Below are 15,222 nucleotides of genomic sequence, written 5' to 3' on the forward strand. Positions count from 1 at the left end.
GCGGTCCAATGTGGTAAAATACATTTAAATTCATTTAATGTTTTTATTAGATTTTTGCACATTTTTATTTATGTACTATTTTAGTTACATTTTCTCATATTTGATTACTTTCTTGATTTTAATTAGACAAGCATGACAGGATGCAACATCATTCACGAATGGTTCCTTGTCCTAAAAAGAAATAAAAAGCTTTGCGGTCGAATGTGGTAAAATGCATTTAAATTAATTTAATGTTTAAAAAAATAAATAATAATTATAATTTTTGTATATTTTTATTTATGTATTATTATTAGTTACATTTTCTCATATTTGATTAGTTTCTTAATTTTAATTAGTCAAACATGAATGGTCGAATGTGGTAAATACATTTAAATTCATTTAATGTTTTAAAAAAACTGAATTTTTTGGCATATTTATATTTATGTATTATTTTAGTAAAATTTACTCTCATTTAATTAATTTCTTAATTTTAATTAGACAAGCATGACAGGATGCTACACCATTCACGAAGGGTTTCTTGTCCTAAAAATAAAAAAAAAGCCTTGTGGTCCAGTATGGTAAAATATATTTGAATACATATTTTTTTTTATTATTTAATTTTTGCATATTTTGAATGTATTATTTTAATATAATTTTGTCATATTTAATTAGTTTCTTAAATTTAATTAGACAATCATGACATTATGCTACACCTTTCATGAAGGGTTCATTGTCCTAAAAAAATAAGAAAAAAAACATACTGTAAAATGTAGTTAAAAAAAGAAAATTATTTAATTTATCTAACGATTTCAATTTAAAATTATTTTTTGATGTCAGTCAAATCATTCAAATCACCTGATTTCTGAACCACTAGGGGGCAGACTTGAACTCCATCACAGCCTTGTGAAGCAAGGAAGATGCAACACACCTTTTGCTGGTCAATTATTTTAGGATTATTTTCATCCAGAATTGTTTATTTTTGGTTACAGTCATGCAAAATAAAAACCAAATAACTATCACACACAAATAGGACAGAAGAGAACAGCGGTAGAGGATGCAGTGTTTATAGGTCACGCTGAAAGAACAAAATCAATCAATAAAACGACGCGCCCGCTTTCTATTCATGGGGAGTGTAAACGTGGACGGCTGTTAAAAGTAGCCACGCGTGTTATCATATTTGCTATAAAACATAAAAGCCATTTCCCACGCGCATAGGTCTGCACGCACCATCGAGGAGGAGGAGGAGGAGGCAGGCTTTTTGTCAGTGTTGCCTAGCAACCGCAGCAGCCACACATAGCCACAAATCCCCGTGGAGGCGAGCTGATGTGGAATTAGGCGATCTTTTGGAGAAGATGTGAGTTTTAACACGCAAAGGGGAAGTGATATCTCGGTGGGCTTTGAATGTCTGGCAACATGCACACTGTGGGTTAATACATCAACACACTCCACTTCTATATGCTGCCATGCATTATTTACAACTATATATATATATATATATATATATATATATATATATATATATATATATATATATATATATATATATATATATATATATATATACTGTATGTACAAGGACTAGACTAAAAGGTGCAGTGTACATTTGACAAAATAAAGTGTGTGTGTGTGTGTGTGTGTGTGTGTGTGTGTGTGTGTGTGTGTGTGTGTGTGTGTGTGTGTGTGTGTGTGTGTGTGTGTGTGTGTGTGTGTGTGTGTGTGTGTGTGTGTGTGTGTGTGTGTGTGTGTGTGTGTGTGTGTGTGTGTGTGTGTGTAACGCTGCAGTTCTCTCAGGCGACTGCAGTGGTGCTGCTGCTGCACTCATGCTCTCCTCAGCGTGCTTTGCATGCCAAACTGCAGGGAGGATGAGAAGGTCCAGTACTGTATGTAGTACAATGTACACACACTGTGCTGTGCTGTAGTACAATGTACTACATACAGTACTGTGCTGTACTCCAATACTGTGCACTCTGCTGTGTACTCACACTTTGCATTGTGCAGAAAAGACACTGTATGAGATAGTAGTGAGGTGATGAGAGCATGGGGGACATACTTATGTGAGGTGATGAAGACATGAGGGACATATTTCTGTGAGGTGATGAGGACATGAGGGACATATTTCTGTGAGGTGATGAGGACATGGGGACATATTTATGTGAGGTGATGAGGACATGAGGGACATATTTCTGTGAGGTGATGAGGACATGAGGGACATGTTTCTGTGAGGTGATGAGGGCATGAGGGACATGTTTCTGTGAGGTGATGAGGACATGAGGGACATTTCTGTCAAGTGATGAGGACATGAGGGACATATTTCTGTGAGGTGATGAGGACATGAGGGACATATTTCTGTGAGGTGATGAGGGCATGAGGGACATGTTTCTGTGAGGTGATGAGGGCATGAGGGACATGTTTCTGTGAGGTGATGAGGACATTAGGGACATTTCTGTCAAGTGATGAGGACATGAGGGACATATTTCTGTGAGATGATGAGGACATGGGGGACATGTTTCTGTGAGGACATGAGGGACATATTTCTGTGAGGTGATGAGGACATGAGGGACATATTTCTGTGAGGTGATGAGGACATGGGGACATATTTATGTGAGGTGATGAGGACATGAGGGACATATTTCTGTGAGGTGATGAGGACATGAGGGACATATTTCTGTGAGGTGATGAGGACATGAGGGACATATTTCTGTCAGATGATGAGGACATGGGGGTCATGTTTATGTGAGGACATGAGGGACATATTTCTGTGAGGTGATGAGGACATGAGGGACATATTTCTGTGAGGTGATGAGGACATGAGGGACATATTTCTGTGAGGTGATGAGGGCATGAGGGACATGTTTCTGTGAGGTGATGAGGGCATGAGGGACATTTCTGTCAAGTGATGAGGACATGAGGGACATATTTCTGTGAGATGATGAGGACATGGGGGACATGTTTCTGTGAGGACATGAGGGACATATTTCTGTGAGGTGATGAGGACATGAGGGACATATTTCTGTTAGGTGATGAGGACATGAGGGACATGTTTCTGTGAGGTGATGAGGGCATGAGGGACATATTTCTGTGAGGTGATGAGGTGATGAGGGCATGAGGGACATATTTCTGTGAGGTGATGAGGACATTAGGGACATATTTCTGTGAGATGATGAGGACATGGGGGACATGTTTCTGTGAGGACATGAGGGACATATTTCTGTGAGGTGATGAGGACATGAGGGACATATTTCTGTTAGGTGATGAGGACATGAGGGACATATTTCTGTGAGGTGATGAGGACATTAGGGACATTTCTGTCAAGTGATGAGGACATGAGGGACATATTTCTGTGAGATGATGAGGACATGGGGGACATGTTTCTGTGAGGACATGAGGGACATATTTCTGTGAGGTGATGAGGACATGAGGGACATATTTTTGTGAGGTGATGAGGACATGAGGGACATATTTCTGTGAGGTGATGAGGACATGAGGGACATATTTCTGTTAGGTGATGAGGACATGAGGGACATGTTTCTGTGAGGTGATGAGGGCATGAGGGACATATTTCTGTGAGGTGATGAGGTGATGAGGGCATGAGGGACATATTTCTGTGAGGTGATGAGGACATTAGGGACATATTTCTGTGAGATGATGAGGACATGGGGGACATGTTTCTGTGAGGACATGAGGGACATATTTCTGTGAGGTGATGAGGACATGAGGGACATATTTCTGTTAGGTGATGAGGACATGAGGGACATATTTCTGTGAGGTGATGAGGACATTAGGGACATTTCTGTCAAGTGATGAGGACATGAGGGACATATTTCTGTGAGATGATGAGGACATGGGGGACATGTTTCTGTGAGGACACGAGGGACATATTTCTGTGAGGTGATGAGGACATGAGGGACATATTTTTGTGAGGTGATGAGGACATGAGGGACATGTTTCTGTGAGGTGATGAGGACATGAGGGACATTTATGTGAGGACATGAGGGACATATTTATGGTAGGTGATGAGGACATTAGGGACATTTCTGTCAAGTGATGAGGACATGAGGGACATATTTCTGTGAAGTGATGAGGACATGAGGGAAATGTTTCTGTGAGGTGATGAGGACATGTGGGACCTATTTATGTAAGGTATTAGAGCATGCGAGACATATTTCTGTGAGGTGATGAGGACATTAGGGACATTTATGTGAGGTGATGAGGACATGAGGGACATATTTCTGTGAGGTGATGAGGACATGAGGGACATTTCTGTCAAGTGATGAGGACATGAGGGACATATTTCTGTGAGATAATGAGGACATGGGGGACATATTTCTGTGAGGTGATGAGGACATGAGAGACATATTTTTGTGAAGACATGGGGGACCTATTTCTGTGAGGTGATGAGGACATGAGGGACATTTCTGTCAAGTGATGAGGACATGAGGGACATATTTCTGTGAGGTGATGAGGACATGAGAGACATATTTCTGTGAGGTGATGAGGACATTAGGGACATTTATGTGAGGTGATGAGGACATGGGGGACATATTTCTGTCAGGTGATGAAGACATGAGGGACATTTATGTGAGGTGATGACGACATGAGGGACATATTTCTGTGAGGTGATGAGGACATGAGGGACATATTTCTGTGAGGTGATGAGGACATGAGGGACATTTCTGTCAAGTGATGAGGACATGAGGGACATATTTCTGTGAGATAATGAGGACATGGGGGACATATTTCTGTGAGGTGATGAGGACATGAGGGGCATGTTTCTGTGAGGTGATGAGGACATGAAGGACATATTTCTGTGAGGTGATGAGGACATGAGGGACATTTATGTGAGGACATGAGGGACATATTTCTGTAAGGTGATGAGAACATTAGGGACATTTCTGTCAAGTGATGAGGACATGAGGGACATATTTCTGTGAGATGATGAGGACATGAGGGACATGTTTCTGTGAGGTGATGAGGACTTCAGAGACATATTTTTGTGAAGACATGGGGTACCTATTTCTGTGAGGTGATGAGGACATGAGGGACATATTTATGTAAGGTATTAGGGCATGCGAGACATATTTCTGTGAGGTGATGAGGACATGGTGGACATATTTCTGTCAGGTGATGAGGACATGAGGGACATTTATGTGAGGTGATGAGGACATGAGGGACATATGTCTCTGGGGTGATGAGGACACGAGAGGTATATTTCTGTCAGGGGATGAGGACATGAGGGACATATTTATCTGAGGTGATTAGGGCATGAGGGACATACTTATGTGAGGTGATGAGAACATGAGAGACATATTTATGTGAGGTGATGAGGACATGAGGGACATATTTATGTGAGGTGATGAGGACATGAGGGACACATGTCTCAAAGGTGATGAGGACAGGAGAGATATATTTCTGTCAGGGGATGGGGACATGAGGGACATATTTATAGGAGGTGATTAGGGCATGAGGGACATACTTATGTGAGGTGATGAGGACATGAGAGAGATATTTCTGTGAGGTGATGAGGACATGAGGGACATATTTCTGTGAGGTGATGAGGACATGAGGGACATATTTTGTCAGGCGATGAGAACATGAGGGACATATTTATGTGAGGTGATGAGGAGATCAGGGACATATCTCTGTAAGATGATGAGGACATGAGAGACATATTTATGTGAGGTGGTGAGAACATGAGAGACATATTTATGTGAGGTGGTGAGGACATGAGGGACATATTTTTGTGAGGACATGAGGGACATATTTCTGTGAGGTGATGAGGACATGAAGGACATATTTATGTGAGGTGGTGAGAACATGAGAGACATATTTCTGTGAGGTGATAAGGACATGAAGGACATATTTATGTGAGGTGGTGAGGACATGAGGGACATACTTTTGTGAGGACATGAGGGACATATTTCTGTGAGGTGATGAGGACATGAAGGACATATTTATGTGAGGTGGTGAGAACATGAGAGACATTTATGTGAGGTGGTGAGGACATGAGGGACATATTTTTGTGAGGACATGAGTGACATATTTCTGTGAGGTGATGGACATGAGTGACATATTTCTGTGAGGTGATTAGGGCATGAGGGAAATATTTTTGTGAGGTGATGAGGACATGAGGGACATTTTTCTGTTAGGTGATGAGGACATGAGGGACATATTACTGTGAGGTGATGAGGACATGAGGGACATATGTGAGGTGATGAGGACATGAGGGACATATTTCTGTTAGGTGATGAGGACATGAGGGACATATGTGAGGTGATGAGGACATGAGGGACATATTTCTGTTAGGTGATGAGGACATGAGGGACATATGTGAGGTGATGAGGACATGAGGGACATATTTCTGTTAGGTGATGAGGACATGAGGGACATATTTCTGTGAGGTGATGAGGACATGAGGGACATATTTCTGTTAGGTGATGAGGACATGAGGGACATATGTGAGGTGATGAGGACATGAGGGACATATTTCTGTTAGGTGATGAGGACATGAGGGACATATGTGAGGTGATGAGGGCATGAGGGACATATTTCAGTTAGGTGATGAGGACATTAGGGACATGTATGTGAGGTGATGAGGGACATATTTCTGTGAGGTGATGAGGACATGAGGGACATATTTCTGTTAGGTGATGAGGACATGAGGGACATATGTGAGGTGATGAGGACATGAGGGACATATTTCTGTTAGGTGATGAGGACATGAGGGACATATGTGAGGTGATTAGGGCATGAGGGACACATCGCTGTGAAGTGATGAGGACATGAGGGACATGTTTATGTGCGGACATGAGAATGATAGTTGTGTGTTGTGATTATTACAATGGCTTGTAATTTTGTGATGAGAACATGAGCAGAATGGTTTTGTCGGGTGATGATTAAAGATTAAGATTAAAGTACCAATGATTGTCACACACCTATAGGTGTGTCCTCTGCATTAGAACATGAGAGGAGCTTCATGGAGGTGATGAGGATGTCTGCCAGGATACTGCGTGCTCTCCACGTTGTTGCGTTTCTCTTGTTTCTTGCATTGGACAAGGAGAACACAGACTACTCTAAAATCAAGTGTGTTTGAGAGAGAAGTAGTCCTGCACGTTGAAAAAGTAGTTTTTCTTATGTGAATGAGAACAATGCTAGTTTTTTAATACATGAGAGTAAAAGTGATGTCATGACACACACACACACACACACACACACACACACACACACACACACACACACACACACACACACACACACACACACACACACACACACACACACACACACACACACACACACACACACACACACACACACACACACACACACACACACACACACACACACATTCTTGTGTTTATTACCTTCTTGAGACCTCCGAAAAATGCCTACCTCTTTAGGACCAGCCTTTCTAGATATAAGAAGATGTGTATTTACAACATTAATAATATATACATACTATGCAAATATAAAATAAGGTTGTTGTGAAAAATGAGTTAGAATTTCACAAGAAAAAGGTCACAATTTCACAAGAAAAACTTAGAATTTTGGCAGTATTATAATAAAAGTCGTAATTTTACTCAACACAAGTCAAAATTTTAGAAGAAAAACTGAACATTTGTGCAACGTTATGATAAAAGTTGGAAGTTTGCTCAATAACAGTCGCAATTTTACTAGAAAAATCTAAACATTTTGACAATTTTATGAATAGAGTCGTGATTTTACTCGACAAAAATCAACATTTTATAAGTAAACTAACATTTTGGCAATGTTATAATAATAATCGGAATTTTACTTGGCAAAATTATGACAAAAGTCTTCATTTTAGTCAAAAAATGTCACTATTTTACAAGAACGACAAAAAAATTGGCAATGTTGCGATAAAAGTCAGAATTTTATATGACAAATTTCACAATTTTGCATTAAAAAAGTAATAATTTTACATAGAAAAGTCATAATTGTACGAGAAAATATTGCAATATTACAGAAACAGAAACAGTATGAGAAGTTGTTCCCAATTTTATAAGAAAGAAGTCGACACATTGTGAGAAAAAGACTGCTTTTTGTTCATTTATTTTTTGTCAAATTTTTTTTTTGTAATTGGTTTTTAATCTTCATTATTTACTTGAGGTTCTTACAGTATGTCTCTATATAAAAACATTTTTTAATTTTTTAAAATTAATTTTGGCCATAGAGGGCGCATTTCAATTTCTTACACACACTTGTTATTACATATGTTGGCCAGAGGGGGACCACTTTAAATTTTTACACACACTTGTTATTTCATATGTTGGCCAGCGGGGGAGCACTTTTAAAAACCGACACAGTCAATTTTAAAAATCCCTCCTTTTTGGGACCACCCTAATTTAGATATATGTCACCACCAGGGGTGCAAATGAGACATTCTCTATTAGATGCAACGGTTTTCCGTATTGGGACCATGATTTATGTCCTAACTTGTTCACACCTCCTCATATGGAAGCTACTTTTCCTTGTCGATGTCTCACACACACACACACACACACACACACACACACACACACACACACACACACACACACACACACACACACACACACACACACACACACACACACACACACACACACACACACACACACACACACACACGTCTTGCCTACTTTGTGTGGACCCACGTTTGGTCAGTAGGTTGTGAGGGCCCCCCTTTCCACTATAGCTAGAATGATGAAAAATATATATCTAGCACTAGATTGGAGTAAAGAGTTGCAACCTCACTTCAGAATGCAAAACACACAAAGTAAAAACAATATTTTACTTTTGTAGTTGTGAGGACCGACCGCTGTTGGTAGGTAGATTTGACCATACACACACATAGTAGTAAGTTCTGTGAGTTGGCCATTTTTAATGACAGCAAAGTACTCAATGAAGGTAACGCATTTAAATTGAAAATAAATCATATCTTGCTCATTTCTCAACCTATTTTCATTCAGTTTACATTATTGTATACATGTACAAAACATGTACTACATATACAAATGTATGTACATAATAAGTAGAAAATGAAACATACACAAAATGTATACATAAATACATAGAGTACAGTATACACACACACACACACAAACACACACAGATTCTTGTATTTGTTACCTACTTGAGACATCCGAAAAAAGCCTACCTCTTTAGGACCACCCTTTCTAGATATATAAAGATGTGTATTTACAACATTAATACTATATACATACTATGCAAAAAATTTTTTGGTTTGTAATTGTTTTTTAATCTTCATTATTTACTTCAAGTTATTACAGTATGTCTCTGTATACATATATAAACATATTTTTTTAATTGATTTTGGCCAAAGGTGGTGCATTTCAATTTCTTACACACACTTGTTATTTCATATGTTGACCAGAGGGGGAGCACTTTTAAAAGCGACACACAGTCAATTTGAAAAATCCCTCCTTTTTGGGACCACCCTCCTTTTGATAGATTTCACCACCAGGGGTGCAAATGAGACATTTTCTATTAGATGCAATGGTTTTCCGTATTAGGACACACACAAATATGATACAAATACATAATGAATAGAATACAACAATAAAAAGTAGGCCTACCATACCAGTCACATTTATACTGCATTGTGTTTGTATTTCGGGAAATCATGCAGTTTCACATTAATAACATGTATTATTTAAGTCAGTTACTATATACTATTTCATAAAGTTAACCAAATGTAATAAATTAACTGCAAACGTCTGGCATCGACTCTACTAATTTGTGCCTTCCTTTATATCATGTGGCCGACACAACAGCAACTTCCGAGGGGTCCCTCAGGACCGAAGAACGTTTTAATAAACATTTCCTAAATATTGTCAAAAACCAGCGCGTCAAAAAGAAAGAAAATAAACTATACAAATCTTATCCTGACTTATTGGTGGATTGAAAAACTACCAGGCGATATTCTTCCGGTCCGACCAACCGCGTCCACCCCCATTGCGGCTCCGAGTGGTACGGTCCGGAAAGCAATCACACAGCTGCCCCCTCCGCCTCGTTTTACGGCAGGTCCACTCTGGTCGCAGCGCGGCGGCAACACCGAGCAGATCCGGCGTGTGACCACCGGGATGCCGCTTGGTCCGTGAACGCCTCTCCCTCCCCGGACACCGCGACACCAAGGCTTACCCGCCCGCCTTCCCACGCCCACATTAGCAACGAACAAACTGCGTGGAAGGATTTTCAGGCCCAGCTTCTTCTTTTTTTTTAATTTTTTTTAATTCAAGCTGCGGTGAGAAGAAGCGGCTCGACTCAGCAGCCGCGGCCGCTTGACAGGTGCCGTCGCCCGGCGAAGTGCGTGGAGATGCCGCCCGTCCAGAGAACCATGTCGGATCTTCGAACTCGCTCAGACGGTACGTGGATTTCCCTTTGAACTCTGCGTCGTGACTTGTGGTGAAACACGGTGCTTATTTCCTGGCGAGTGGGAAGTCACCCGAGATAATATTGTTTGATTTTGATCTTGCATTTCTCATTACACCTGTCTCATTTAACGTGACTTATGGCTGCACACAGACCGGAAGGGGCCGTCGTTACTATAAAAACACGCATCGACGTCTCCCTGTCTATGAGAGTGTGTGAGACGATGCCTCTTGGAGTGGAACTAATGTGCCATGCAGCTGACCTGCTTCTGGCCCATGCAGGCGGGGGATGCCCAACACTGGCTGTCCTGTCCACATCACCACCTCATGCCTGGCGCTGTCTCATGCACAACTAGTTTGGTGATAGGGTGAGCCTCTGAGGGCATGAGAGCAAAGACCCATCCAATCCTTTTTAAAAAAAATACAATTGTTGTGATGAGGACATGAGGGACATATTTTTGTGAGGTGATGACAACATGAGACATGTTACTGTGAGGTGATGAGGACATGAGGGACATATTTATGTGAGGTGATGAGGACGTGAGAGACATATTTCTGTGAGATAAGGACATGAGCGACATTTCTGCGAGATGAGGACATGAGGGACATATTTCCGTGAGGTGATGAGGACATGAGGGACATATTTCTGTGAGGTGATGAGGATATGAGGGACATTTATGTGAGGTGATGAGGACATGAGAGACATATTTCTGTGAGATGATGAGGACATGAGACATATTTCCATGAGGTGATGAGGACATGAGGGACACTTATGTGAGGTGATGTGGCCATGAGGGACATATTTATGTGAGGTGATGAGGACATGGATATATTTCTGTGAGCTGATGAGGACATGAGGGACCTATTTCTGTGAGGTGATGAGGACATGAGACATATTTCCATGAGGTGATGAGGACATGAGGGACACTTATGTGAGGTGATGTGGACATGAGGGACACATTTATGTGAGGTGATGAGGACATCGATATATTTCTGTGAGCTGATGAGGACATGAGGGACCTATTTCTGTGAGGTGATGAGGACATGAGAGACATATTTCTGTGAGGTGATGAGGACATGTGAGACATATTTCAATGAGGTGATGAGGACATGAGGGACATTTATGTGAGGTGATGAGGACATGAGTGACATATTTATGTGAGATGATGAGAAAATGAGGGACATATTTCTGTGAGGTGATGAGGACATGAGACATATTTATGTGAGGTGATGAGGACATGGACATATTTCTGTGAGCTGATGAGGACATGAGGGACCTATTTCTGTGAGGCGATGAGGACATGTGAGACATATTTCAATGAGGTGATGAGGACATGAGGGACATTTATGTGAGGTGATGAGGACATGAGTGACATATTTATGTGAGATGATGAGAAAATGTGGGACATATTTCTGTGAGGTGATGAGGACATGAGAGACATATTTCTGTGAGGTGATGAGGACATGTGAGACATATTTCTGTGAGGTGATGAGGACATGTGAGACATATTTCAATGAGGTGATGAGGACATGAGGGACATTTATGTGAGGTGATGAGGACATGAGTGACATATTTATGTGATATGATGAGAAAATGAGGGACATATTTATGTGAGGTGATGAGGACATGAGAGACATATTTCTGTGAGATGATGAGGACATTAGCGACATATTTCCGTGAAGTGATGAGGCCATGAGGGACATATTTATGTGAGGTGATGAGGACATGCGAGACATATTTATGTGAGGTGATGAGGACATGGGCGACATTTCTGTGAGGTGATGAGGACATGAGCGACATTTCGGTGAGATGAGGACATTAACGACATATTTCTGTGAAGTGATGAGGCCATGAGGGACATATTTCTGTGAGGTGATGAATGCATGAGAGACATATTTCTGTGAGGTGATGAGGACATCAGGGACATTTATGTGAGGTGATGAGGACATGAGTGACATATTTATGTGAGATGATGAGAAAATGAGGGACATATTTCTGTGAGGTGATGAGGACATGAGAGACATATATCTGTGAGGTGATGAGGACATGTGAGACATATTTCTGTGAGGTGATGAGGACATGTGAGACATATTTCAATGAGGTGATGAGGACATGAGGGACATTTATGTGAGGTGATGAGGACATGAGTGACATATTTATGTGAGATGATGAGAAAATGAGGGACATATTTATGTGAGGTGATGAGGACATGAGAGACATATTTCTGTGAGATGATGAGGACATTAGCGACATATTTCCGTGAAGTGATGAGGCCATGAGGGACATATTTATGTGAGGTGATGAGGACATGAGAGACATATTTCTGTGAGGTGATGAGGATATGGGAGACCTATTTCTGTGAGGTGATGAGAACATGAGGGACACATCTGTGAGCTGATGAGGACATGAGAGACATATTTCTGTGAGGTGATGAAGACATGAGAGACATATTTCTGTGAGGTGATGAAGACATGAGAGACATATTTATGTGAGGTGATGAGGACATGGACATATTTCCGTGAGGTGATGAGGACATGAGGGACATTTCTGTGAGATGAGGACATTAGCGACATATTTCTGTGAGGTGATGAGGACATGAGGGACATATTTCTGTGAAGTGATGAGGACATGAGGGACATATTTATATGAGGTGATGAGGACATGGGAGACATATTTCTATGAGGTGATGAGAACATGAGGAACATATATCTGTGAGGTGATGAGGACATGAGAGACATATTTCTGTGAGATGATGAGGACATTAGCGACATATTTCCGTGAAGTGATGAGGCCATGAGGGACATATTTATGTGAGGTGATGAGGACATGCGAGACATATTTATGTGAGGTGATGAGGACATGGGAGACATTTCTGTGAGGTGATGAGGACATGAGCGACATTTCGGTGAGATGAGGACATTAACGACATATTTCTGTGAAGTGATGAGGCCATGAGGGACATATTTCTGTGAGGTGATGAATGCATGAGAGACATATTTCTGTGAGGTGATGAGGACATCAGGGACATTTATGTGAGGTGATGAGGACATGAGTGACATATTTATGTGAGATGATGAGAAAATGAGGGACATATTTCTGTGAGGTGATGAGGACATGAGAGACATATATCTGTGAGGTGATGAGGACATGTGAGACATATTTCTGTGAGGTGATGAGGACATGTGAGACATATTTCAATGAGGTGATGAGGACATGAGGGACATTTATGTGAGGTGATGAGGACATGAGTGACATATTTATGTGAGATGATGAGAAAATGAGGGACATATTTATGTGAGGTGATGAGGACATGAGAGACATATTTCTGTGAGATGATGAGGACATTAGCGACATATTTCTGTGAAGTGATGAGGCCATGAGGGACATATTTATGTGAGGTGATGAGGACATGAGAGACATATTTCTGTGAGGTGATGAGGATATGGGAGACCTATTTCTGTGAGGTGATGAGAACATGAGGGACACATCTGTGAGCTGATGAGGACATGAGAGACATATTTCTGTGAGGTGATGAAGACATGAGAGACATATTTCTGTGAGGTGATGAAGACATGAGAGACATATTTATGTGAGGTGATGAGGACATGGACATATTTCCGTGAGGTGATGAGGACATGAGGGACATTTCTGTGAGATGAGGACATTAGCGACATATTTCTGTGAGGTGATGAGGACATGAGGGACATATTTCTGTGAAGTGATGAGGACATGAGGGACATATTTATATGAGGTGATGAGGACATGGGAGACATATTTCTATGAGGTGATGAGAACATGAGGAACATATATCTGTGAGGTGATGAGGACATGAGAGACATTTCTGTGAGATGATGAGGACATGAGAGACATATTTCTGGGAGATGAGGACATGAGCGACATTTCTGTGAGATGAGGATATTAGCGACATATTTCCGTGAAGTGATGAGGCCATGAGGGACATATTTCTGTGAGGTGATGACATGAGGGACATATTTCTGTGAGGTGATGAGGACATGAGGGACATATTTCTGTGAGGTGATGAGGACATGAGAGACATATTTCTGTGAGGTGATGAGGACATGAGAGACATTTCTGTGAGGTGATGAGGACATGGGAGACATATTTCTCTGAGGTGATGAGAACATGAGGGACATATTTCTGTGAGATGATGAGAACATGAGGGACATATTTATGTGAGGTGATGAGGACATGAGACATTTCTGTGAGGTGATGAGGACATGAGGGACATATTTCTGTGAGTTGATGACATTAGCGACATATTTCCGTATAGTGATGAGGACATAAGAGACATATTTCTGTGAGGTGATGAGTACATGAGAGACATTTTTATGTGAGGTGATGAGGACATGAGAGACATATTTCTGTGAGGTGACGAGGACAAGGGAGACATATTTTATTGAGGTGATGAGAACATGAGGGACATACATCTGTGAGCTGATGAGGACATGAGAGACATATTTCTGTGAGGTGATGAGGACAGAGACATATTTCCATGAGGTTATGAGGATATGAGGGAAATTTATGGGAGGTGATGAGGACATGAGGGACATATTTATGTGAGGTGATGAGGACACGAGAGACATATTTCTGTGAGGTAATGAGGACATGAGGGACACATTTCTGTGAGGTGATGAGGACATGAGCGACATATTTCTGTGAGATGATGACATTAACGACATATTTCCGTGTAGTGATGAGGCCATGAGAGACATATTTCTGTGAGGTGATGAGGAAATGAGGCACATATTTCTGTGTGGTGATGACATGGACATATTTCCGTGAGGTGAAGAGAACATGAGGGACATATTTCTGTGAAGTGATGAGGACATG

At 41.1% G+C, this 15,222-nt stretch overlaps 1 protein-coding gene across 4 annotated transcripts in view; it reads left to right on the plus strand.

Annotated features, from left to right (window-relative positions):
* Nucleotides 1-9,992: 9,992 nt before the first annotated feature.
* LOC133645013 (phospholipid-transporting ATPase IA-like) overlaps nucleotides 9,993-15,222 on the plus strand; it is a 427,043-nt gene continuing 421,813 nt past the window's right edge. For 2 of the 4 annotated variants that reach the window (XM_062039795.1, XM_062039796.1), the window contains exon 1: nucleotides 9,993-10,364. In XM_062039795.1, the coding sequence (XP_061895779.1) occupies nucleotides 10,316-10,364 (49 nt within the window). In that variant the 5' untranslated portion in view covers nucleotides 9,993-10,315. The remainder of the gene's footprint in view (nucleotides 10,365-15,222) is intronic. The other 2 variants (XM_062039797.1, XM_062039800.1) reach the window with 2 other exon arrangements.

Source organism: Entelurus aequoreus, linkage group LG28 (assembly GCF_033978785.1).
Source record: "Entelurus aequoreus isolate RoL-2023_Sb linkage group LG28, RoL_Eaeq_v1.1, whole genome shotgun sequence".
Lineage (NCBI taxonomy): Eukaryota > Metazoa > Chordata > Actinopteri > Syngnathiformes > Syngnathidae > Entelurus > Entelurus aequoreus.